The sequence below is a fragment of the Enhydra lutris genome, unplaced genomic scaffold (assembly GCF_002288905.1).
Source record: "Enhydra lutris kenyoni isolate GAN:26980312 unplaced genomic scaffold, ASM228890v2 scaffoldscaffold13, whole genome shotgun sequence".
In the NCBI taxonomy this organism is placed as follows: domain Eukaryota; kingdom Metazoa; phylum Chordata; class Mammalia; order Carnivora; family Mustelidae; genus Enhydra; species Enhydra lutris.
Window position 1 is genome coordinate 54415199 of NW_019154097.1, and position 24621 is coordinate 54439819.

At 59.7% G+C, this 24621-nt stretch overlaps 1 protein-coding gene across 1 annotated transcript in view; it reads right to left on the minus strand.

Moving 5' to 3' along the window:
* Positions 1–23371, minus strand: part of LOC111145514 (kinesin-like protein KIF19) — a 30792-nt gene extending 7421 nt beyond the window's left edge. Inside the window, exons 1-18 of the mRNA XM_022500404.1 lie at positions 23273–23371; positions 22847–22927; positions 19305–19415; positions 17511–17598; positions 16625–16761; positions 16372–16497; positions 15494–15688; positions 12540–12692; positions 11841–11963; positions 9953–10064; positions 8308–8369; positions 7750–7782; positions 6540–6673; positions 5221–5404; positions 4558–4683; positions 4063–4333; positions 3466–3587; positions 1907–2089 (exon numbers count right to left, since the gene is read on the minus strand). Coding sequence (XP_022356112.1) covers positions 1907–2089; positions 3466–3587; positions 4063–4333; positions 4558–4683; positions 5221–5404; positions 6540–6673; positions 7750–7782; positions 8308–8369; positions 9953–10064; positions 11841–11963; positions 12540–12692; positions 15494–15688; positions 16372–16497; positions 16625–16761; positions 17511–17598; positions 19305–19415; positions 22847–22927; positions 23273–23371 — 2340 coding nt within the window. The remainder of the gene's footprint in view (positions 1–1906; positions 2090–3465; positions 3588–4062; positions 4334–4557; positions 4684–5220; positions 5405–6539; positions 6674–7749; positions 7783–8307; positions 8370–9952; positions 10065–11840; positions 11964–12539; positions 12693–15493; positions 15689–16371; positions 16498–16624; positions 16762–17510; positions 17599–19304; positions 19416–22846; positions 22928–23272) is intronic.
* Positions 23372–24621: the final 1250 nt, after the last annotated feature.

A 24621-nucleotide genomic window follows, 5' to 3' on the forward strand; every position in this document is an offset into this window, starting at 1 on the left:
CATCAAGTCATGTAAATCATGGCCCCAAGTCCGCTCTTCCTGTGTACACACCCGTGTTGATTAGATCACCGCACTGAGAATTCTGTTACTTGTAGCCAGAAGCACTCTGAGTCAGGACCAAGAGCAACCGAAAACTAGAGGGGATCTGGGGCAGAGGCCCAAGTCCAGGACAGGAGCCCAGCTCACATGCGAGGCAGGCTGACAGGCTTCCTTCCTGCACCCCTCACTTAGGTGGTCCGCGTAATGGCAGCCCTGCGTCATGTCGCCCCACCATGTCAGCATGCATGGCCCTGCAGGGAGGCTTGGTTACCCTACCAGCCGTTGGACGGGACCATGGGGCAGGTGACCCGCATAGCTGGGACACAAGCCTGGTCAGCATGGCTCAAGGGCTGGCTGCCCACGTCCCATGGGCTGGATCCCAGGGACTCCGCCCAGTTAGGGCCTCTGTGCTGGGCCTCACCTGTTGCATGGGAACTGGCTTGGCTGCCCTGCGTTAGGCCGTGGGCGTCAGCCACCCAGCCTGGCTGCCGGGAAACACAGCTCCTCTCGTGCCGTCTGGAACATGGAGCCTGCATTCTGGCTCACGGTGGGCAGCGGGCTTCGCCGGCTGTGTCCCCACAGTCTGGGCTACTGTAGGGCAGACCCTTCCGGTCTACACTGAGGACTGGAGGTGAGGGGCTCACTTTGCAACTGGCCAGCAATCAGCCCGATGTCAGCATGGGGCCGATGCCCGTCTTCCCTCGCCCATAGGTCAGTGGCGAGTTTAAGCAGGTGTGGGCCCAGGAGCAGGTGGAAGAGGCATCTAGTCCTGACTGGGGGGCGGGTGCTTTGTTCTCCTATGCACACGCACATGCACACGCATTCCCAAACGTACACACGCACCCCCATGAGACACTGCAAACATGCATACACTCGCACACATGGGAGATACCAGGCCCCAAGAAACATACGCATGCACACACGCGTGCACACACACATATGCGCACATGCCCCAAGGCTGGAGCCCTGCTGTTCTCGTTCCCCTGAAGGGTATGGAGCAAGACAAGGATATGGGGTCCTCGCTGACAAACCAGGGGCAGAGGGATTTGGGGGCCAAACTGGAGAAATGGGCCCCTGGCGAGGATCCGAGACGACATTGAAGACATCCCACTGTTTTTCCTGGGGATGCTAACGACACTGTGGTCACAGACGGAGGCGTCCCAGCTGTAGAGCTGCATATGGACACTCTGGGGGGACAGGTCACGATACCTGACAGCGGCGACCTGAACTGGGTCCCCCCAGAGCTCCTGTGCCGAAGCCCCTGACGTGACCGTTCTGGAAAGGGGCCTTTGGGAGGTCAGCAGGGGCCCTGAGTGCACAGGACTGTGGCCTTCCAGAGAAGAGGGGGGTCACTCCGGCACAAAGGTGTATGGCACAGACTGGGGTATGCAGGCCAGGAAGAGGCTTTTTGACAGAAGGGTGCACAGCACCCCCCTCCCCCCTGCAACTGCCCTGCCTCCACACTGTGAGAAGTAGGCGCCAGGTGTAAGCCCCCTGCCTGGGTCACGCTATCAGGCAGACGGGCGGCGAAGACGGGACACACACCTACCAACGCTAACGTGAAAACCGGGGGGCGAGTCTGTGAGCAATTGCTTTACAGGTCTGCTCTGGTGTGGAAGGCATCGAGGCTAAAGTCAGCAGAAGAGAGGGGGAAAGCAGCGACAGCGGGGCGCGGCAGCCACGAGGGAACAAAACACACACAAAGTGAAAACGGCCTTTCTGGCGGCCAGCCCCCCAGCCTTATGACCACCCTGCACCGCGAGGGTCTCCTGGACCCGTTCGTTTGTCTGAAACAGGCCTGCAAGGAGAGAACCTCAGGCAGACTTCCTGAGAGGAGACCCCAGGACCATGCTCCCTGGGGCCGCACTGCGCCTGCTGAGAGCACGGCGATGCCCAGAGGGCAGAGGGGAAAGTACGGGTACCTGTCCGTCTCCAGCAGCATTAGCGGCAGCTCAAACTGGGCACCCCACGGGAGATCCTTCCTGTCGTCCGGCTGGTCTTGGCTGGCCTCCTCCGGCAGCGGGGGGGATATGTTCAGAGCTGAGCCATCCTGGGGACAGAAAGGATGTTCTGTGCAAGGGTGAGAGCCAAGGAGTGCCAGTGCCAGGGCACAGCCTTCACCCTTGAGCAAAGGTGGCACACAGACGCTGTCAGAGCAGCCTCAGAGCCCACAGGCCCTGAAGAAGACACACAGAGTCACCACGTGACCCAGCAACACCCCCCCCCCCCCCCCCCCCCGCCGGGGGCATACACCCGAAGAACTGGGATCAGGGACTCAAGCAGGTGCTTGACACTCATGTTCATGGCAGCATCACTCCCAATAGCCACGCGGCAGAAGTACCCATGTCCAACAGCAGATGGCGGGACAGACACGAGGTGGCCCAGCCACACCATGGAACATCCCTGGGCCTTAGAAAGGACGTTCTGACACCGGCTTCCACAGGGACAGACCTGGAGGGCGTTGTGCTTGGTGAAGGAAGCTAGTCCCAGGAGGACAAGGACTGTCAGGCCCCCGGGTCATTAAACCCACCGAGACAGAGAGTAGATGGTGGTCCCAGGGGCCACATGCTCCCTGGGGACAGACTTGCGGTTCAGTGTAACACCTTTTCTGAGCTCCGGGAGCGCGTCTAGAGAAGTGAGCCTGAGGGCGGTCTTGGGGACCCTGGCACACACTACAGGACACACGGGAAGAAGGAAGGAGAGCCCCCAGGGGCCGCATTCTGTGATCGAGCGGGAAGCTCTCAGATCACATGGTGCCCAAAGCCACAGATGATGCAGGTACCAGGGATGCCTAACCAGGGGTGGGAAGTGGCTTTACACACCTTCGCATCCCTGGGCCAGGCCCTGTGCTACACTTCTGCCCCTCACCCGCTGGAAGCCTGGGAGCTCCCCGTTTTCTCTCCTGAGAAGGTAAAGCAGGGGGGCAGGGCCCGAGCAGCAGGCAGGGGTAGAGCTGGTGACAACAGCAGCCATCAGCAGAGTGGGTGCAGAGCCGTCCCCCGGCCCTCTTCCCCGGGGTGTCCCTGGAATCGGCCCCTAATGCCCCAAACCACACAGTGGATTGCCGACACGCCCCAGAGGAGAACTAAAACCCACTCAGGTTCCCCAGAAGATGTCCCTCCCAGGATCCCCGAGGCACCCCAGTCTGCCCCACGCTCTGGCATCCTTCCCCTCAGCCCTCTGTCTCCCACACAGAGTCTGCAGCTGCCAAGGGGCACGGGCCCGTGGGGTGAATGGCGCATTGGACCCAGAATACCCCCTCTCAAACCTTCAGGGCACCCCCAAAAACTCCCCAAAGCCCGGCCACCGGCTCAGCTGACCCAGCGCTGCCAGCGCTGGCTCCTGGTGGGGGCTGAGCTTCCTCCCCCGGTGTTAGGGTCGGTTCCCTCATGGGGCTGGTGGCGGGAGAACCCCGGACGGACTCACCTGCAGGGAGCTGGACAGGACCGAGTGCAGCAGCATCAGGTGGTTCAGCGAGCCCACGCCCAGCTCCCGCAAGTACAGGCAGAAGCGCCGGTCCAGGGCCTCCGGCACTGCGACACCACCACCTGTGGGACCCGGGAAAGCAAGCAGATGGGCGAGACGTCCCTACTTGTGGGAAAGACAGCATCTTCTTTTTATGGAAGTTTGCAGGCAGATGTTCCAACCTGATGAAGGAGGATTTTCTGGGGGCCGGGGGTTACACACACTTCCCCGTGGACGGTCGGTGCCCCGTGTAAGCGGATTTCTGACATGCTGTGCTTGGCCTTCCCTAGCTTACATCACGGAGAGTGTTTCACACCCGGGGACAGGGGCTGGGGACAGGGCCGGGGACAGGGTGGGGGACAGGTGCAGGGGACAGGGCAAGGGACAGGACAGGGGACAGGGCAGGGGGACAGGGCCAGGGGCTGGGGACATGGTAGGAGATAGGGATGGGGTACAGGGTGGGGGGACAGGGCCGGGGTGAAGGCCGACAGGGGTCTGCCTCTACGCCCTGGGAGACCGGGACTCTGCTTGACCAGGGCCAGAGCGGGCCAGCCTCACCCTGCACCAGCTGCCACAGGTCCTGGATGAGCCGCTCGCACAGCAGCCGGTGCTGATGGTGGCGCTGGATCACCAGGTCCTTCTGACGCAGCAGGCTTCCCTGGCAGAGCTTGTCGGCCCGCAGCTCCGTGTTCTCCACCTCCAGCTCGTGCGCCCGGCACAGCAGCCGCAGCACCTCCCGCTGGTCCTCGCTGACCGCCTGCGTGGGCAGCAGCTTCTCCAGCTGTGACACCTTCCTCTTGGCGTTGGCCAGCCGCCGCTCCAGCCCGGCCTGCCAGGGACACGGAGCACTCAGGGCCGGCGCCTGCAGTCTGTGATCCCAAGCCAGTGCATTCCAGGGGGCTCAGCTTTGCAAACCGTGCTCACGAGAACACAGGGGGTACCTATGGGCCCCAAGGACATGTGCCCATCGCCCCGCACTAACCACACCCTCGCCCACCCTGGAGGGACTGCCCCTCCCAGGTGAGCTGGTTCCCAAGGGCCTAAACCACTTACCCAGGAGCACAGGTCTCCAGAGCAGACCGACCAACCCAGAGCCTGCACCCCAACCCCCTCCTCCACGGGGCTCTCCACGAGCCTGAACAGATACTGCACGGTGACCACTGCGCAGACGCAGGGGCTCTGCAGCCATGCCAGAATAGGGACCCCGAGACGATGAGCCACCGCGTCACAACTCATGGTTGTGCAAGAGGCTCCTTAGTGTAGGGAGGAGCCGGACTGACTTCTTCTGACCGTGTCCCTCCGGCCTGTGCCCAAGACTTGCCTCGGGGAAGACAGAGCAAGAGACCAAAGCAAGCATGGGCCCGTGGGGAGCGCCTGCCCACAGGACCCCTGGAGCTGGAGGCTCTGCCGCTCTGGACAGAGAGGGCGGCTGTCTGCGCAGACAGGCAGGAGCTGCCCCGTCTCCACGGCCACTGGCTCCTCTGTCTCCCGGGCCACCCCTCCTGAGCACTGACCCCTGCCACCCCCTGGGGCCATCACTAGCATGAAGGGCAGGGACTCTGCCGTCGGCTTCCCCTGTCCCTGGGGATGTGGAACAGTTCATCTCAGCTCCCTGAGCCTGGTCCCCATCTACAGGATGGTGGTGGCAGGCCCCACCCGGTGTACTGTGGTCACACCGCTGTTATGACCCTGTACACACAGCCCCCCCCCCCCAACCTTGAGGGCCGTGGTCTTCCGCTGCTCAGCCAAAAGCATGTTGACCTCCTCTCTGGCCAGAGCCACCTCATGTGGCTCCGAGGACTCGCCCTCGTCCCCATCCACGTCGGCCTCTGCTGGCATCTCGTCCCTCTCTGGTGTCCTGTCCCTGTGCACATGCTCATGGGTCTTCTCCCGCTCCCAGCTGCAGCCACAACAGAGGGGCCAGGGGTCAGGGTGCAAGCCGCACCCGGGCTGTTCTACCCACAGGCCTGGGCAGAAGCTGGTCTGCTGCCTCATCTTTCCAGTCTTGTAAAACACAAAAACTCACGGACAAAAACCGGAAGGAAACAGAAGCAATGAACACTACACAGGATTGTCGGACGATGAAACACAGGACTCTGCTGCCTCCAGCCCCAGCTCTGCCCCGGGGACTGCTGGCCGCCTGCATGCAAACACGCCCCCGCTGAGCCCAGCTCCCTCGGCCACAGGACTTGGGGGGCAAGAGCACACTGGGGCTCTGAGGATTAGTGTGATCACCTCCACTCAGGGCAAAACCTCAGAGGGCCACCAGCAGGCTGTGAACAACAGTGGGCGCCGTTCGGGGGGGACAGCGGGAAGGGAGGACAGAAGCAGCAGGGCTGGGGGCAGCGTGTGGATGGAGTGGATCTCCGGGTAGAAGAATTCCTCTGGTGCAGGTATCACGCTCTGTGTCTAACTCAGAAAATACACAGAAAGGAGGAAGCGGCAGAAGGAGAAATGCGGGGAGGACGGGACAAGAAAGCGCTCAGCGTAGGTTACCGCAAGCAGCAGACCCAGGCGTCCCAGTCTGAGCAGGGCAGGGCCGGGCACCCCCGCTCCTGGTGTGACTGTAACTAGCACCCCTCCCCCGCTCAAAAGCATCCCACTCCAGGTGACCGACGGCACAGTCCCTCCGTATGTGGTCAGTCCATTCACGGTATGTACAAATAGCAAGGATGTGAGAACGGCAGAAGGGTCCTGGCCTGGTGGGTGGACACCCCCTCTGAACCTCAAAGTCCTCTTCTGTGAAATGGGGTTGATCCTAACCTGCCAGGGCTGGCTCTGGACCCCAGGCTGGGACAGAGAGATTGCGGGGACCTGGATCTCCCACCTGGATCTCCCACTGGGCCCAGCTTGGCTGCAGGGGAAGGACAGCAAGAAGGGATTGGGCCAGGAGTCCTGCCCAGGAACACAGGGTGCCCCCACTAAAGTCCCCCTTGGGGACCTACAGGCAGTACCACAAAGGTGCTCCCATCAGTGGCCCGTAGTGTCCTGGCTGGCCTCCCTGCCCCGTGGGGCTGGCACGTGAGCACACTCACTCAGCAATGGTCAGCAGGTGGCGGGACACGTCAACGTGCAGCTCGATGTTGGTGTTCTCCAGCTCCACCAGGCTGCGCCGCATCTCCAGCTGCTCCTTAAAGGCCCGGATGAGCTGCGCCCGGATCTTGTTCATCTGCAGGCAGCTATCCTCCTCTCCGTCATGGGCAGGGATCATGACTGGGGGTGGGAAGAGAGCCAGCTGCCCCAGGAGCAGTGTCACCTAAGCCCAGCTTGAACACCTTGCTTGCCCACCAACACAGGGTCTGCACCAAGGAACTCTATACATGTTTAGAGAGATGGGTGAGTGGATGGATGGATGGATAATGGATGGGTGAGGGATGGATGGATGGATGGATGGATGGATGAGTAGATGATGGATGGATGGGTGGATGGGTGGATCATGGATGGAGAGATGGATGGGTGGATGAGTGGGTGAATGATGGATCAATGGATGGAAGAGTAGATGATGGATGGACAGATGGATAGATGGAGGGGTGTGTGAATGATGGACGGATGGATGGGTGAATGATGGATGGATCATGGATGGAGAGACGGATGGGTGGATGGGCGGATAGATAAATAATCGAATGGATGAATTAGATGGTCTCTTTCCCTGGCTTGAGGTCAGATTACCGTGGATTTGAGTCTCAGGCACCCAAGGAGGGGTATGGCTGGGCTAGCCATCTGAGCTCAGATGTCGCTTCCTCAGGGAAACCCTCTCAGATTCTCAATCTGGGTCCACCTGACACTTGTGCTGGTAACACCCTGCTTTCTCTGTCATAGTCCGCTGCATACGGATGATTGATAAACATTTTGTGATACATCTGACACCTGTTTCCTGCTAGAATGTCAGTTCCACAGAGCAAACTAGTTCTTTTTGTTTCCCATGTAAGTTCCTACCTAATCGTTGTCCATGATTCATGGACAGTACTCCCTGGCTGCCCCACAGCAGCTCCACTCTGGCCACACACGGTCTGTTCCCCTGACCTGGAGGGCAGTGATCAAGGGGCACGTTTTCCTTAAATACCAAGTGATCTGAGATGGGTAAAATGAGTACTGCCTCCAGAGACTAGACTACTTAGTCATTAAAACAGATCTTGGGGTACCTGGGTGGCTCAGGAGTTAAGCGTCTACCTTCGGCTCAGGTCATGATCCCAGGGTCCTAGGATCAAGTCCTTCATCAGGCTCCCAGCTTGGCGGGAAGCCTGCTTCTCCCTCTCCCTCTTCCCCTGCTTGTATTTCCTCTCTTGCTGTGTCTCTCTCTCTGTCAAATAAATAAATAAAATCTTAAAAAAAAAAACAAACAAGATTTTGGGGCACCTGGGTGGTTCAGTGGGTTAAAGCCTCTGCCTTTGGCTCAGGTCATGATCCCAGGGTCCTGGAATTAAGCCCCACATCGGGCTCTCTGCTCAGTAGGGAGTCTGCTTCCCCTCCCTCCGTCTCTGTCTACTCGTGATCTCTATCAAATAAATAGATAAAATCTTAAAAAAAAAAAAAAAAACAAGATCTGGAAATGCTCAAAATGCTTCTGACAGAGGCGTGTACACCAGGGTCCCACTGCCGCCCCAGGCACACCACAGCAGGACCCAAGGGAGCCCATCACCCCCTCAGGGCTCACCAGGAGACCACCACCCCTTGCAACATTGCCTGTCTCTCCAGAACACCTAGGACCAGTCCCAATAATTAAGAGCCCGTCCGGGTGAAAGCCCTTGCGGCACACATCTCTGTTGACTCCCAACCCCGAAGAAGCCCAAACATCCTGGTGACCACCCAGCTTTGCAAATTCTCTACAACCACCCCATCTTCCTTCCCACTGGCCTTCCCAGCCCTCCACTGGCCCATAGGTCTCAGTCTTCCATCAACCACAGCCCCTTCCCTTTGAATACTTCCTTCACCCTCTTGCTCCAACAGAACCCTGAGCCCTCCAAGTCACCTAAGACAGAGGGACACCCATGTGCCTAAGGAGGCTGAGTAGCTAGAAAGCCCCAAAGTACCCATCAGATGGGATGAGATAGACTCCAATGGAATGCTCTGTGGCTGTTTGAAAGAATGTGGCAGATCCACAGCGCAGGTGGACGGCCCCCAGGACACGCCACTATGTGAGGAAAACAAGGAACAGAAGAAGTGCTGCAGGCTGGTGTCACTCGCAGAACAGCCCAAAGCCGACGCCCTGCTTCTCACACACACACACACACACACACACACACACACACACACACACCCCACATGGCCCTCTCTGGACGCCAGTGTCCATGATGCTGCACAGAATACGACAGGCTCACATCAAAATGACAGCAGTGACCTCAGACAATGCCCCCTCTTCCCAGTGCTTAGACACAATGCCTGACTTATAGGACCTCAGAGCACAGAGCAGTCGGCAAACCCACAGGACAAACGACTCAGGTTCTTGAGCTAGAATCGAAAGGAAAACCACGAAGAGGATTCAGTGGATGGCCACTGAACAGAAGAGACCACATTCAAGGTGTAGCCTGGTGACACGGCTGGCCTTGCCTACCCACCATCCGACGACGCCAGCAAATGCGGGAGCATCCTCTCAGGTGTGGGAAAGGCACCGCTGTTTTGTGTTGGCCAAGTCCTTGTTTCTTGGGGAGTACATCCTGACCTATTTCTGAATACAGTGATACGATGTCTGGAATTCAATTCGAGATGATGGGATGGAGCCACGTGGGAGGACAGAGCGAGTGAGAGTGGCAAGGAGAGTATATATACATATACTTACATATACCTGACATTTCTCCTGGTGTTTTTAAGGACACATTTTTTACCTACCGGTTAGCTTTATAGTTTTTGGAAAAGTTATGATATGCTGACCCATAAGGGAGACCTACTGAAGGCTGGTTTGGGAAGAAGGGGGGAATGGAGAGAAACTGCGTGATAGGCACAGGGTCTGCTCTGGGACCAGGCAGAGGTGGCGGCCACAGGGCACCTCAGACAAGCCACAAACGCCACTGAGCTGTACACGCGAAGATGGTGAACTATAAGTTGTGCGAGCTTTGCCTCAGTAAATAAATACAAATTTAGATGCTGACATTGGGGGGAGTGGAGAACTCTCTGTACTATCTCTGCAGCTCTTCTGTAAATCTAAAATTATTCTGGAATGGAAGACTGTGTTTTTAAAGAGAAACTGATCTGGGAGGAAGGAAGAAACAAAAAAGTACGAGGGTGGGAAGGACAGGAAGGTAGAAAGGAGGTGCTCAGGAGAAGGCAGGGAAGGCGGCCGCTCCCCCCACACGCTGTGGGCCAGGAAACAGAAGGCAGTGCGTGGCAGGTAAGGACTGAAGCCCATGGCCACAGCCACGAGCTTGGGGGCGCAGGCAGCAAAACCACAGGGACCCCAGGAGCTTGGCTCTACCTTGTGCATCCCGGGTACCGGGGTCGCCTCTCCTCTCCTCCTCCTGAGTCTCAGTTTTGGACTTGAGGCGCTCGATCTCCCGGCGCAGATCAGAGATGACGTCTGTGTACTGCGCAATACGGGAGGACGCATTCAGCAGGTTACACTTCACCTGGTGGCGGGGGGGACCCACAGCCAAGGTCAGCACTTACGGAAACTGCCCCGCCACGTGACATGCTCATGATGCCATGAGGATGACGGCACATTTGGTTAGGAAAATTCAGATTGATGCAACTTGACCTTAAAGACAGAGGGAACCGGACTCCTACCCCATGGGGATGAGCCCTGAGGACACCAGCCAGACACAGAAGGACACGCCCGGGAGCCCCACACACATGAGGACCCGGAGTCCTCAGCCTCACAGACACAGAGAGCAAATGGTGGGGCCGGGACTGGGGGAGTGGTTGGGGGTCTGTGCATCACAGGGACAGGGTCTCCATGTGTGGGAATGGAACATTCTGTAGCTGGACGGTGCCCCTGAACTGGACACTGAGAAATGGTGAAGATGGCAAATTTTATGTCATGCATATTTTGCCACAGTCAAGAAATTTCCCATGATCTGTCAAGAATTGTTGAAAGCCCCTCCGCTTGGGTAAGCGCTGCGATCACTCTGATCGGCGCCCTCTGGACCGTCCCCTCTGGGGTTCTCTGCAGACGTACATATCTGCAAACACACACGGGGCTTCTCAGTAGAGGTGGCTTCGGTTTTTTATGTAAATTATATCAGACCAGGGCTCCAGCCCCACACGGGGCTCAAACCCATGACCTTGAGATTGAGACTCGCCAGCTCCACCTACTGGGCCTGCCGGGTGCCCCCCAGTGCTCTTCTCTAACTTGGTTTCCTCATCCAGTGCTGTGGCTGGGAGGCCTCCATCCGCACAGCCGGGCCTCGCCCATTCCCTCCAAAGCCGCACAGCGGTCCACGGCAGGATGCACCCGTCTGCACACCCCGTCCCCTTCTGTAGGCACTTTGGAGCTTTCGAGCACGTGGGCCCGAGTCTCTCTCTGGTGGGTCTGGAGGGTGAAAGGGCTGGTCGCCATCCGCACACCCTGCCCTCCTACATTCGAGGCCTAGCGTCCTCGACCCAGCCTCTCAGCTCTGTCTTCCCGGCCACTCGCCCTTGTAGCACCCCGGTGGCTGCCATTTAGAGCACTGAGCATAGTTGGAAGTGACATACTGATCTGTGGGAGGTGGGGTTTGCCATCTGCCCCCCACACCCGCAGCGAAGCTCACAGTTTGGCTGAGAGCACAGGCCGTCCTGCCACTGAGCTCAGGGCTGTGTGGCAGGGAGGGCTCGACCCAGGTTTGCTGGAGAGGATCACAGATCTCCTCGCTGGCTGCCAGGCATGCATCCCCGAACCCACGCCCGGCCTCCTGACGCGAGCCCTCTGCGCTGAGCACAGAAGCCAGAGCCAGAGAAGCCGGTGCTTACAGCACTGTCCCCAGAGCCGGGCACCCTGCGCTGTGAGCCTGCTCTGCTCAGGCTGTGGAAGGTTGGAGAAGTGGCTTTCTCTCTCTCTCTCTCCATGCCTTGGCTGCCCAGGTTGCAGAACGGGATAACAGGCCCCACCTTCCAGGGACATCTGGAGCTCACAGTGCACCTGGAGGACAGCTAAATCCATGTCGGAAACATCCCAAGCCCTGTGACTGGGGCCTCATGTGAAGAAAGGGTCTTTGCAAATGTAATTAGGGATCTCAATACAAGACCGTCCTGGATTTGGGGGGCCCGAAACCCAAGGCCTGCGTCCTCATCAGAGAAGAGAAGGGACAAACAGAGAAGTCAGGCGCCACACACCCAGCACTGCCAGGAGCCGGGGTGGAAGGGGGACCACCCCCAGAGGTTCCGGAGGGAGCGTGGAGTGAGAATTCGGCACGTGGGGGCCTCACCCGCGTCTTGATGTTCTTGGCCCTGTAGGCGTACAGCAGGGTGGTCCGAGACTCCTCGAAGGACGTGCTGGCCGGGCTGATGTGCGTGATCATCACCGTGCGGCTGTTTCCCCCCAGGGCATCCTGCTCAGCAGAAGGTCCTGGTGGAGGTGAGGATAACGGGACCCCACCTCCTGTCCCAGGCCCCTCTGGACCAGCCCTCTGCGGTTCCTGCTCCAAACCCTGAGAAAGGCAGGCAATGCCAGGACCAAGGGTTTGGTGCTCAGAGAGGGGACGCCAGGACAAAGTGAGATCTGCACCTGGCCCACCCCGGCAGACTTCTGCTCTGATGAGAACAGAGTAGATTGAGAAGCCGAGTCTACGGGAACGTTTATGTACTGCTTTGCTGGCCTGTTCACCTCCACCCTTGCTACATAAATAGAGGGGACAGTGTCCAGCTCAGAAAAGAGGGGAAAGTCTCACTGTTAGACTATCCAAGATAGGACAGGCAGCATCAGGAAGGTAGTGAGCTCCCTGTGACTAGGAGTGTGCAAGCTCAGGCTGACCCCTCCTCAGATGGATGGGGTGAGAGTCAGGCAGTGACCAGGCATGGTTTGTACAGGGTTCTTGTGCCTTCAGGGGTTCCTGGAGGGGCCCTGAGACCCAGGTCCGGGCCTCCCTCCTGGCAGGGACGCCCCCTACGAGGCGTGTGGGCTGTACCTTCAGCAGTCTTGTGAGCTTGCTGTCCCGGAAGTTCACATACTGCGCCCGGCTGCCACCTTTCTCGCTGAGTGCGCTGATGCAGTTGCCCAGAGCCAGCAGGGAGCGGTTGATGTGGGCGCCCTCCTTCATCCTCTTGCCGCGGTTCTGGGTCTGGGCGGGAGAAGAGAGGTCCGGGCCGGGCCGTGTGCTGGCCCATCCCTCCCGGGCCTGAACGGCTCCGATGGCACGCATGGATGGCTCAGATGGCTACAGGAGGGGACAAGGCAGAGCCACGCGCTTACGCTCACCGGGACTATAAGCTATTCGTTAAGTGAGATGAGAACTGGGGTTGGGGGCTGTCTGTGCACAGGAGCCCCACCTTCATGAGACACAGACCGGGGTTTGTCCTGACAGCAACCCCCACACCGGAACTTCCCCAACCTTTGGCCGTGGCTCAGCGTCCCCTCCTGTAGGGGCACTCCCCCCCGGCTCTCCGAAGCGGGGACCGTAGCAGCCGGCCCCCCATCCTATTTCTTCCACCACTTCACTAGCCCGGCAACCGCCTTGCTCTCTGCTGCATTCCACGTCTGCCCGCCCACTCCCCGATGGACCCCAGGCTCCCTGGTAGCCAAGTGTCCCCGGAGCCCAGGACCCCGGCAGCACCCACCCCGCAGTGTGGGCTGCACGGATGAGCCAAAATGCCCTTAGGATAAACACCTCTGAGTGCAAGCACGGCACGGTCTCTTACTTTCTTCCCCTTATCTGTAGTTTCCACGTTTTCTGCACTGTGCTTCTAATACATTTGAAATCAGAAAAAAAAAATGTTTTTCTCATTAAGGGCGTGGATTTGGGAGGCAACCTGGAACATGGTTTGAGAATCTCGGACAGATTTCCCAGTCTGCCCCAGCTTCCTCACTCTCCGAACCTCACGGGGTAATGGGGAGGATTTAGTGTGTAACATGTGCAACAGGCCAGGTCGGGCTAGGCCCCCAGAGGCAAGCGGTAAATGCCAGCTACTACGTTTGTTATGGGGGAGCCGGTGCAGGGCGGGACCACAGCTGCTAGTGTGGCCAGAGCCAGGGCAGCTGCTCATGTCACGTGTCTGTTCATAGAGTTGGGGGGCTTTCTCTGAGACCTCGTGCCCTGGAACAAAGGCTCTCACAAGTGATTTTCTATGAAGAAACAACAGCTCGTGAGAGGCAAGCAGATTATAAAAGTAACCCACGTAAGCCACTTGAATATACACCTAAACCCAAACCAAGGCCCAGAGAGGGACAGTGCCTTACCCAAAGGCACACAGCAAGTCAGAGTAGAGTGAGAGCAAAGACCCAGACCCTGGACCCCTCCTGGCAACCCTCTCCATCTTGTCCCGAGGACACAGCTGGGCCCAGCTAGAACAGGCCAGAGTCCCAGACCTCTGTCACATGAGGTCCCCCTATGTGAACTTGTCTGTACCCACATCTGTCCATGGGTCAGCCATGCCCTTCCCTCAGTGCTCTAATGCTCTGACAACTGGGGTCCTTGCTGACCCTGGAGGGACTGCCCCTCTCAGCATTAGCCAATTCCCAGCGATATAGAACAAGCTTTTCAAATCCAGACCACCAACCCAGAGCCCACACCTCTGCCACCTCACTCTGGGCCACTGTCACCCCGCATGAATCCCCCAGGGCCCCGGGGACCAGACAAATAGCCATTATGCCCCAGAGCCATGGAAGTTACTCCAACTAGCCATCCTGAGCCTGCTCACCCCACCACGCCTGCTCCTCCCGGGGAAACCACAAGAAGGCTCTTGCCCACAGTGCGGCCTTTCTCTGCCTGCTGACCGGCCCTACTGCCCCCCAACATGAAATCCCACACGCTCTCCTCTGCGAACTGTGAGTAGGACTATCTTCCCAATGGCGGTCGTCTCCGGGTCTCCTGGCCCTACTGTGCGTCAAATGGTCTATGAACACATGGCATTTCAAAGCAGTCTGCCCCTGGCCGCTGGCCCGGCCCTGCTCACTCCGGCTACAGGCACACCAAGGGCAGGGTGTGAACAGATGCGACGACCCCGTGATCAAACCCCAAACAGAGAGTGTCAGTGCAAACCGGGGGCCAGCTAACACAGCAGCAGACGGCACGGATTTGGGCAAGACACCCCCGGGTCCAAAGCTTGGATCTAACACTGAATATCTTGTGCACCGCCAAGTCACCACACCACCTGGAGCCCAGCCCCCACATCTGCAGCCCACCTTATCCTCTGCTGGGGGGATTACATGGATTACACCTGCTGAAGGCCTGGGCATTTGGTGACAACACTACTGTGCGAGCGCGGCCTCCGTCCAGCACGCGCTCTGTGCCTGGCCCTGGGCTGGGCAGAAGGTAAGCACAACCCCCACTTCTAGTGACAGGTACCTCCAAGGACAGGCGAGCCAAGAGCTCGGGGGCAGGCAGGTGGGACCCTCAGAAGGACTGTCAGGCTTACATCCACATTGGGCTGGAGTAAACTGGGTGCCGTCCTCCTAACAGCCACGCTTTGCACACACTGTTCCCTCCACCTGACATGCCCTTCCTTGCATCCCACCAAACTCCTAAGGACCCCCTCAGGCTCAGCCCTGAGACTGCATGCCAGCACCCTGCCCTCCTCTGGGCTCGCACAGCCTCTGCATGGACCCCAATCTCTAAACACAGGCCTCCCCGGGCCTTCTTCATCAGCTCATGCATCTGTCCTCCCCCCAGAGGCTCGGCACTGGGGCGGGTCTGGATGCCGCTCATTGTCGGGACAGCCTGCCACTCAAGACCTACAAGCCTGCAGGTACCAGCCCTGCGGGCTCTGCCTCGCAACACTTGAGACTCCATGCGCGCGGGAAGCAGGTCGCGAGCGGGCGCCATCCTGGGAGCTGCGGGCACTGGCAGACGAGGAGGGGCAGGGACCCGCTCACAGACCGCGAGGAGTAACCGCAGGGATGTTGGGTGGGGGGTGGTCAAAGAACCTGTGACGCCCGCTCCGAGCCCGCCAGGTCCACCATGAAGAGCCTCCCGATGCGCACTTCCTCCAGCGAGTCTGCCCCGCGGCTCCGCCGGCGCACAGTAACCTGTAGCACTGCGTGGGAGCGAGAGGATGTCTTGTTGGCGGCCGTGGGCTCCTGCGTGCGCTGCCGGTTGCCTTTGGTGAGGAGCTGCATGATCTGAGGACACAAGCGGAGTTGGGCAGGGGGGGGCCACACACTCCCCCAGCACCACGTGGGGCCCAGAGGAGGGCTGGTCCCCCGGCCCCCCTCGGGCAGCTCTTTGCAGAACCTTGTCTGGTAGAAGCAGTGTCTCGGTTATGGCTCGGAGTGACCCATCAATCGAGCTAACCAATCCAGCTGGGATGGCAGAGGGCAGACACTGGTGTCACCCTCCCCCTCCTCTACCCATGGCAGACCCTGTCACTGGGTCGCCCACATCTTCCCCACACAGCCAGGACCAGTTCTAGAACCTTCCGCCACAGAACCCCGCAGGCATACAGGCTCGCTGAGGTTGGCAGGTGGGCTGGAACCCATCTGTGTGCAAGCCGCTGCAGGAACCAGGCCAGCCAGCCTCGGTGGGGTGCCCACTGTGTGCCAGGAGGTGCTGGGACCACAGAGCACATGGGGGATTTCAGACGGGCTGGGACTGGCTGGGGTGCTGTGTGGGACTGGGCTCCTCACCCACATCTGGGCGCAGAGGGAACAGTGGTCAGCAATGTCTGCCCTGAACGCACCGTTTGCCACCCCGTTAGCGGGGAAACAACGTGAGGCTGTGTGTCTGGCTCCGCTCCGTGAGCTCTGGCGAGCGTGGCGGCTGAGGCCGAGGCCCCTTTCCCTCCGTGGGCCCTGGTGACCCTCACCTCCTGGGCGTTCGAGGTGGAGACCTCCATGATGCCTGCGATCTGGATGTTGCCCCGAGAATCCTCCCTCAGGTCCAAGAACCCCGAGGATGGGTTCAGGAGATCCCGGATCACTTCGTTATAAATCTGGGAGGACAGACACAAGCGGGAAATGCAGCAGCTTTGGGGCAAGAACAGCACAGTAGGTACATCTCAGCAGAACTCCGACGCCCCAAGGGCTGTGGTCTCCCAGGAGGCCAGCGGGCAGGCTCACCTCCAGGTAAGACATGGACACGCTGCAGTCCGCATGGTCGCGGGTCTCCTCAATGGCCTGGAAGAGGTCGGTGAGGGTCCGCAGGTAGATGCCGGGCTCCGCGTCCATGCCCAGCATGGTGTAGGTCTTCCCCGCGCCTGTGGGCAGGTGGACAGCCACCAGGGCGGGGACTCTGAGGCGGACTCCTACCTTGCCCAGACACGTGCCACCAGTTGACAGTCCACACCTCCGCCACCTTAGGCAAATCATGCTGAACCCTCAGACATGCTCATTTTCTGTTTCAGAAACAGGGGCAAAGGGAAGTCCACGAAAGTCTGATGGCTCCTCTGCACAAGAAACCCCGGACACAGGGGCGGGGCTCGTGCCTATGGACAGGAACGCCACCTGCCCCCAGCCTCTGCTCCCCAAAGACCCGCCTCTACCAGAACCTGGCAGGCAGTAGGTACGTGTTAACATCCACGGCGTGAGTGACGTCCCCAGGCCATGACCCTGGGCCAGGGGCTTCCCAGGCCTCCGTCTTCCCATCTGCTCCAAACTCTGCCATCCTGGCTTTCAGGATGTGAGAGGTGGCTAAGCTTTGGGGACCATCGTGGAGCCCAACTGCTAGTTGGGGAGATGTCTGTGGGGTCTCGTGGGCAGCAAGGGGCAGACGTGGCTGGACCCCCACGTGCACGCCTACCAGCCGTGTGTGCTCTCTGAGGCTCAGCTTCCTTGTGTGTGCCAAAGGGGTGGCACTCACTGCCCATGGGGCCGCAGCGAGGATGGAAGGAGCCAGTGGGCGCAGGGAGAGCAGCACACACTGGTGCAGGGTGGTGCTCAGTGCTGGGAGGGAGAGCACTATGGCTGTCAGTCCCGCCCCCTCTGGGGGCCCTGCCCTTGGCGGTACCTGAGGGGCCATAGGCAAACACTGTCACGTTGTACCCAGACACGACGCCTTCCACGAGGTGCTGGGTGGTGGCACGATACACATCTTCCTGTGGACAGACGGAAGGACAGACAATGGGACATGTGACCCAGCCAGAGTCGGACCGGTGTGTGGTGTCTGCACATGGCCAGGGACCGTCGGGAGGGGGCCAGTCTAGATGCGGCATGGGCTCCAGTCCCCATCCTGCTGCTGTGCCACCCCAGGGAGAGAGAGGGGCCGGGCTCCTGGAGAAGCCACCAGCAAGGATTACACACGAGCGTGTATGACAGCTCCTGCCATGAGGCCTGTCACATGTCTGGTGATGGACGCGGATGGGGCCACACCAGGCTTCTCAGAAGCCGAGAGAAGTCAGACACGGTGCCTGGGACTAGAAGGCAGCACACTTGCAAGGGCATCAGGACTCCTCATCATGGGATAAAACCAGGACAGGCCTGACCAATCTCAGGCCCACAAAATCCCATGTAAGGTAGCAACACCTAGCAACAAGTGTGGTAGTGAGCTCCCTGCCCACAGGGGTATTCAAGGAAGGACACCTCAAGGTGTGTATGTATGGCTGGACCTGACTGAAACGACAATGCCGTATCTGCTGCCCTTCCTGGGCACCCGTCTGGACCCTGCTCCCCACGTCACAGAACTGTCCCAGTAGCCCTGGCTGGTAACACGGCTCACAGCATCTGGGCATGGGTACTGCTTTCCCTAGCTCTGGACTTACATCATCAGGGGCTGGGACCTGGCCTGCAACTCTCTAGCATACAGCCTCGGTTTCCCCATCTGTACAATGGGGCCCCATCACAGGACAGCGTGGAGAGCTTTCCGAGAGGCTGGCAGGACCATGAACACGAGGACAGCCTTCCGCAGGGGCCGCTGTTCAACTCCCTCCTACTTCCAGCCCCACGAAGATCTTGGGAGTAAGAGCACATGTCCACTCGGACAACACCTGGCTCGGCCATGCGGAGCACATCTGTTCTCAATAGAACTACGGCTGTGTCCTGAAGCGGGGGGCCACTCCCGGTGTCCCCAGGTGGCCGGTGTGTCAGAGACAAGCCATGCTGGGGCCCAGCGGGCAGGGATAGGGTGGGCAGGGTTGGACAGGTCTCGGGGCCAAACATTCCCTAGATGTCCTCTCCCTGGCGGACATTCCCATCTCCAGAAGCCCGGGTGCCAATCCTGCTCTGCCGGACTCGCCAGGCTCCCCTCTATGGCGTAGGGTGATGAGACCCCTCTCACAGGTGGGGGTCAGGGGATGAGCTGGACAGCCTTTCGTCCTTGTGGGAGGGTGCTAGTGAGTGCAGCCTGATGCTGGGACTCCCACGATCGGTCTGCGGAAAGGGCCAGCTAAGGCCCACGCCGGGACCCCTCGTCCCCTACAGCTGTCCCCGCTGGCTCACCCCTCCTCCAGATCCCGGCTCACCGCCGCATGCCTTGCTGGTGCCCCCACGACAGTGCTCACTCAGCACCTGCCTCCCTCACTGGATGGGGGCCCATGTGGGTGGGGAGCATGCTGTAGCCACGTGGCAGAGGGGACCTGCCCTGTCTGGATGGACGAACGAGAACGTGTGTGAACCCGGGGCCCCGAGCGTGCGGCCTCCCGCTCCCTGCCCCAGGTCAACCCAAGTGCCAGCCCCTTATTCAGCAGGGAGACTCCTGTGACAAGTGGTGGACGGGACCACCTGGCCACTGAGTCCTCCCTAGGAGGGCTCCAGGGTCTGGTGAGCCCCCGTGGGAGCTCAGAGGGGCCGGTGGGCCGCAGGGTACCTGTGACGCATGCTGGTCCAGAACAGCGTCAAAGATGAAGGTCTTCTCCTGCGACCGGTGTGTGCGCAGCGTGTCCTCAGGATCTTCGCTGGGGCCCATGAGCACCACCGTCTGCGGCGGGGGAGGGAGGCATCAGAGGAGAGGTTACTCACAGAATCAGGGTGGGCTCCATGTGCCCAGAAGGACCCCAGGCCTGGTTCTTGCCTGAGAAGGCCCGGGACTTAGTCTGCATCCCAGGAGGGCTGCAGGCCTCTTTGCTCAGCCGGGGCACGGGGGTAGGGGGCTGGTCCTCCAGCCCTGGGCATCCTCTCCACCTCCCATCCCCGTTCCTGCACCCCTGCCCCGGGCCTGCAGAGCTCGGCACCCCAGCACCCATTCAATAGGGACAGGGCCCTTTGATGAATTAAAGGAAGAGGGGATGGCAGGAGCTGGGTCGCTCCATACCACCCCCAACCCTGGGGTGCCCAAGTGTGCGCCCATGCCCCTCCTGTCCACCCCCAAGCTCTGTGGTCCCCTCTGCTGCTCCAAGCCAGTGCAAGGTGGCCCCCTCCCCCGGGCCTCTCCCATCTCATACAAATACATAATTACGAAGCACGGTGTAGAAGGGCCTCTGGGGATGGGGGGCAGAGCAATTAGAGACCAATCAGCTGTTTACTGCGGGAGGAGCTCCTGGGCTGGTGGGGAGCATGGGCGCCGGGTGAATCCTGCATACACAACTGACCAGACCAAAAGCCTGGCCAACCTGTGTACCCGCACTCCTACTGGCCACCCAGCCAACCCCTCCCTCTGTCCATAGCTTTGGAAACAGAGGCCTCAGGAGGCAAGGGCTGCCCAGAGGCTCCTGGGGAGTCAGGCAGGGCTGGGAGCCCCCGAGGCCTGCCCCGGCTTCGGGCCAACAAGTTTTCCATGACATAAGCTAACCACTTTCAAACCTTGTGGAGAGGATCTCAGGAAAGGGATCCGGTGGGGGCAGCCCCCATCCACACAGTTTCCACCAGGTGAGCGCGCTATCAGGCAGGCCAGAATGTCAGGGGACCCGGTAGGTTCAGAACAGGCTCCCACCAGCGGAAGTCCTCGGGCAAGTTTCCCCACCAACCTGGGCACTGTTTTCCCATGTATAAGGTGGACTTGGGAGCAGAACCCACAGACGTAAGGGGCACAAGCAATCACATGCTCAGTATCCAAGAAGTATCAGTTGCAATGGCTCTCATATGCAAAAAACAAACCTTTTTTTAAATTTGCTATAAAATAACACGATTGAGAGAAAAGAGCCAGCCATAAACACATGTGCTGGTGAGTTATCATCAGTATCGACTTCTTGATTTTGGTCACTGTCCCATGGTCGCAGAATATCCGTGTTTTTAGGTAACACACAGGGACATCTCTGGGGGCGGAGGGGCACAACGTCTCTAGCAGCCCAGTCAAAGGGAGCGCATACACACAGGGAGAAGAGGCCAGGCGCCCCTGTGGGGTAAACGTGGCGGCAGACAACATGGGGGCTCTTACCCAGGTCTCTCTGCCTCTGGTTGGCCTGAGGTCCCATCAGAACATGGTGTTACACAGAAACGTGGATGTGCCACCACACAGATGAGCCTCAGAACCACCAGCCTGGGTAGGACCAGGCCACACCCCGTGGGCCTCGGTCAGCAAGCTGGCCAGCAGGGGCCAGGGGAGGGTGGGGGGCAGCTCAGAGTGGGCAGGGGACCCTTCCCGGGAGACGGAAATGTTTCGAACTGGACAGAGGTGGTGCCTGCCCAGGGCTGCGTGTCCTCACAGCCACTAACTTGCTCAGCTTAAAATGGTGACCTGTAAGTCACAGGGGTCTCCCTCCAGTTCTTAAAAACCCAGCTGTGTTTCGTGCAGTCCGGAGCAAGGGGGCCTTGGAGCCAGGCCCCAGGTGGGCTCTGAAAGGACCCTGCAATGGAAGGAACAGCAGAGCAGGAGGCATGTGGGGGAAGGGAGGGCAGAGAGGGCCTCAGGGACCTCGCACACACAGCCCCACCTGTGCCAAGCAGACCAGCCAGGTCACAAGGTCCAAGGCTTCAGAAGGACAATGGCCCCGGGAAACATGAAGCTTCAACTCACAAATGCCACTTCCTTCCCCGCCCTCCAGAAGTGTCCTGTTTCCCTCAAGACACCGGATCCCCAAAGCCAGAGGAGTGGGAGAAAGTCTCAACATGACCTGTGGGAACCTCTGGGCAGCGCTCATGCCCACGGAGCTGCCCGGGACCAGGGCCAGCAGGGGACACTTCTCGCTTGGGGATTGGTCACCTCCCAGGTGTGTGACCGCCAGGACGAAAAGAGGGCCTACTGACTTCCAGTATCAGGGAGGACAGGAGGTACCGTGGACAGTGGGGGCACTCCCCGGGGGGACGTCCGTCGTTTCCAGATGGGCCAGCACCAAGGTCTGGGGACTAATGACACTACCCTGAGAACCACTATCGATCCCAGCAAATTGTTATTCTGCCTTCAGAGTTATGTGACAGGGCCTTCTCTTCCTCCTCTGACCACGCACAAGGCAGTCCCTGCTCTGGGCGGTCACCAGTCCCCAAGTGACAGCAGCCCGGCTGGGTCTCCCGTCGCATCCCTGACCCCCAGCTCACTTAGCACGTGAACTCAGCAGGAGTGATGCTGCTTCCATAGTAAGAACACCCACACTCTTCGCACCTGAGCCGGATTCGTCCCTGCAAGACTCTGCTCCCCCCAGTGTAATGACTGTCACCATGGGCTGCTCATGGATCTAAATTCACCGCAGCCTCTGCCCGGGGCACCCCATGGATCTAAATTCACCGCAGCCTCTGCCCAGGGCACCCCGAGGTGTCCGCACCACCGAGACGGCTGTCCATTTCCTTGTCCCACAGCGTCCTCTACAGCTCCCCAGCTGCCAGGTCAGCACAGGGCACCCGACCTGGAGGGGACTGGCAGCCAGGGCTCCCCAACATCCTGGTACTTCGCCTCTGACGTGCAAACCTTCTCCTAGGCACGACATTCAATCCCTCATTACAACTGCCTTTCTAATGACAAACGGAAAAATCCAATTCATCTGACAAAATCTGTCTTAGCCCATACTTGGTATTCATTCTGCCATGCGACTCCCGTCACCTGCAGGGACAGCTCAGGGACAGTGGGGTCCCGGCAGAACCCGCTATTACCGTCGTTACCCGGGGCCCTTTTCAAACAAGGGCCCTAGACCCTTAGCTAGACCTGCCGAAGGGCTCTGGTCCCCTCTGCCTCTCCTGCCCTGTGTCCTCAGAGCGGCCACACACGCCCCCCGCCCCAACCTTGGGGGCTGACTTCCCCTTCTGCCAGGACCGCCCCCTCTCGCCTCCTCTGGGCACTGCTCCAGGTCTGAGAGTGACCCCTTTGCCCTGCTTGATCCTCTGTGACAACAAGCAGGATGGGGACGGTCCTGTGTTCCTCTCAGCTCTGCCTGGTGTGGGAAATAGCTGGGAACAGCTGAGCTGGCGAAGCACATGTAGGTGAGTGTCGCAATCCCATGAATGCACGCCTTGTGCCCCCGCCCCGCGCCCCTCTGGTCTCACCTGGTCCCCCACCTTGTGGGCGATGACGGCGGCCCCTTCCTCCAGTTCTGTGTCACTGAGCGGGCGGATCCGAAGTGCTACCTGTGGGCAGAACACCATGGCGGCTGCCATCCAGAGCCCCCCCCCCCCACCGGAGGCTGCTCCCCATCCTCCCAATGCACCAGGGCCCTGCACCCTGCTCCACAAGGGTCTCCCTGTAACCGACCTCAGCTCACCAACCACCAAGTAGGCTGAAGTCCCCCCGCAGGGCCTGGAGCTTGTTGGGGGGATCACAGGGCTGGCAGGGGGTGGGGGAAGAGGCAGAGAGACAGGGGAGTAGAGGCAAGGCCCTGGAAGGGGACCCACAGCCCCGCACACTGACCCGTGCCAACAAGGCACCAGGAGGGTCAGGAGGTGGCAGCCTGGGAACACAAGGGGGATGCTCACCGTGAGCGGCTGGTCCTTGGGCTCCACCTCTCTCATGGCTGGGCTGCCCCTGGCCGGGGAAGGGCCAGCCGCGGAGCCGGCAGTGGGGCCGGCGGGCATGGCGTGTGCTCCCTGCTCTCTTGGCAGGCAAGGCAAGGCTACCTGTCTGCCCAGAGCACCCACCCCCCGCCCGCCCTGCCTCAGTGACATCAGCAAGCCCCAGGAGCCCAGCCAGTCCTTAACTGTCGCACACACGGGACTGCACACGTGGTTCGGGAGGCCCCGAGCAGCTGGGTGGCCTGGGCCCCGGAGGACACAAGCAAGCTGCATGCTGGGCATGCGGGGTCGGGCTCCAGACCTTGGCCCAGACTTTATGTCTCTGCCCTCACTCACTGCCAAACCCCAGGTCTCATGGATTGCTTCACCTGCTCTATAGGGGAGCCTGAGAGCCAGAGGCTTGGCCTTGGAGTGTTTCCACCAATGGGCAGCCAATCCCACCAGCTAACATTTAACAAAAGTCATCTCGACTACAAATGCTTCTCCCCATGAATACATTTCTAGAACAACCTTGAAGTGACCTTCTGGTTTCTGCTCGGGACATCTTTCTAGCTGCATTTCATCTCCACCACACCCTGGGCCGGACTGGCATTGACCATCAGGCATCTGTGCAGGTGCGCCTGGCTGTGCCCCGCTTTTCCCCACAGCCTCTGGGGCGGTGTGCCCTCATGGAGAGAACGATTGGCATGAACAAGCCGCTCCTGCGTTGGATAAAAGTCGCTCAGAGGCCAGATCCAGTAAGTTTACACCTGAGAAATCTGGCTTGGGAGACTGTAGCCACGTGCTGGGAGGCGCAGAGGCCAGTGGAGCGGCAGGGGCCGGGCCTGAGCTCAAGTGATTCCCCCCAGGTCAGCATAGCTGTCCCAGCCTGGCCCGGTTCTCTTCCGGGCGGCAGGTCAGCGCTGAGCACCAGGACATCCCCACCCCACCACCGACGCAAGGGGAACAGAGCGCGCCGCCCACCGTGATGCCCGTATCTCCCTTCCATGAAGGCTCCAGCCTGTGACCCACCGGCAGATGCTGGAGAGCCCAAGGCTCTAGTTCCCGCACGAAAGCAAAGGTCTCCTCTGGAGACAGGACCAGGATGGCTGGTCCATGCTGGGGGAGCTAGGGCTGCACCCACCCTGATGCCCCAGCCAGAGGCCAGAGCACAGAGACCGCCCCCGACACACAGGACAGGTCAGGCCATTCTGCCTGGGCCTGGCCTGGGAAACCCATTTCTAGAGCAGAACAGAACAAAACAAGCACACGTGTTTCAGAAATTCTTTTATTAATAAATTATGTAAAACAATTACAACTAACAAGTTTAAAAC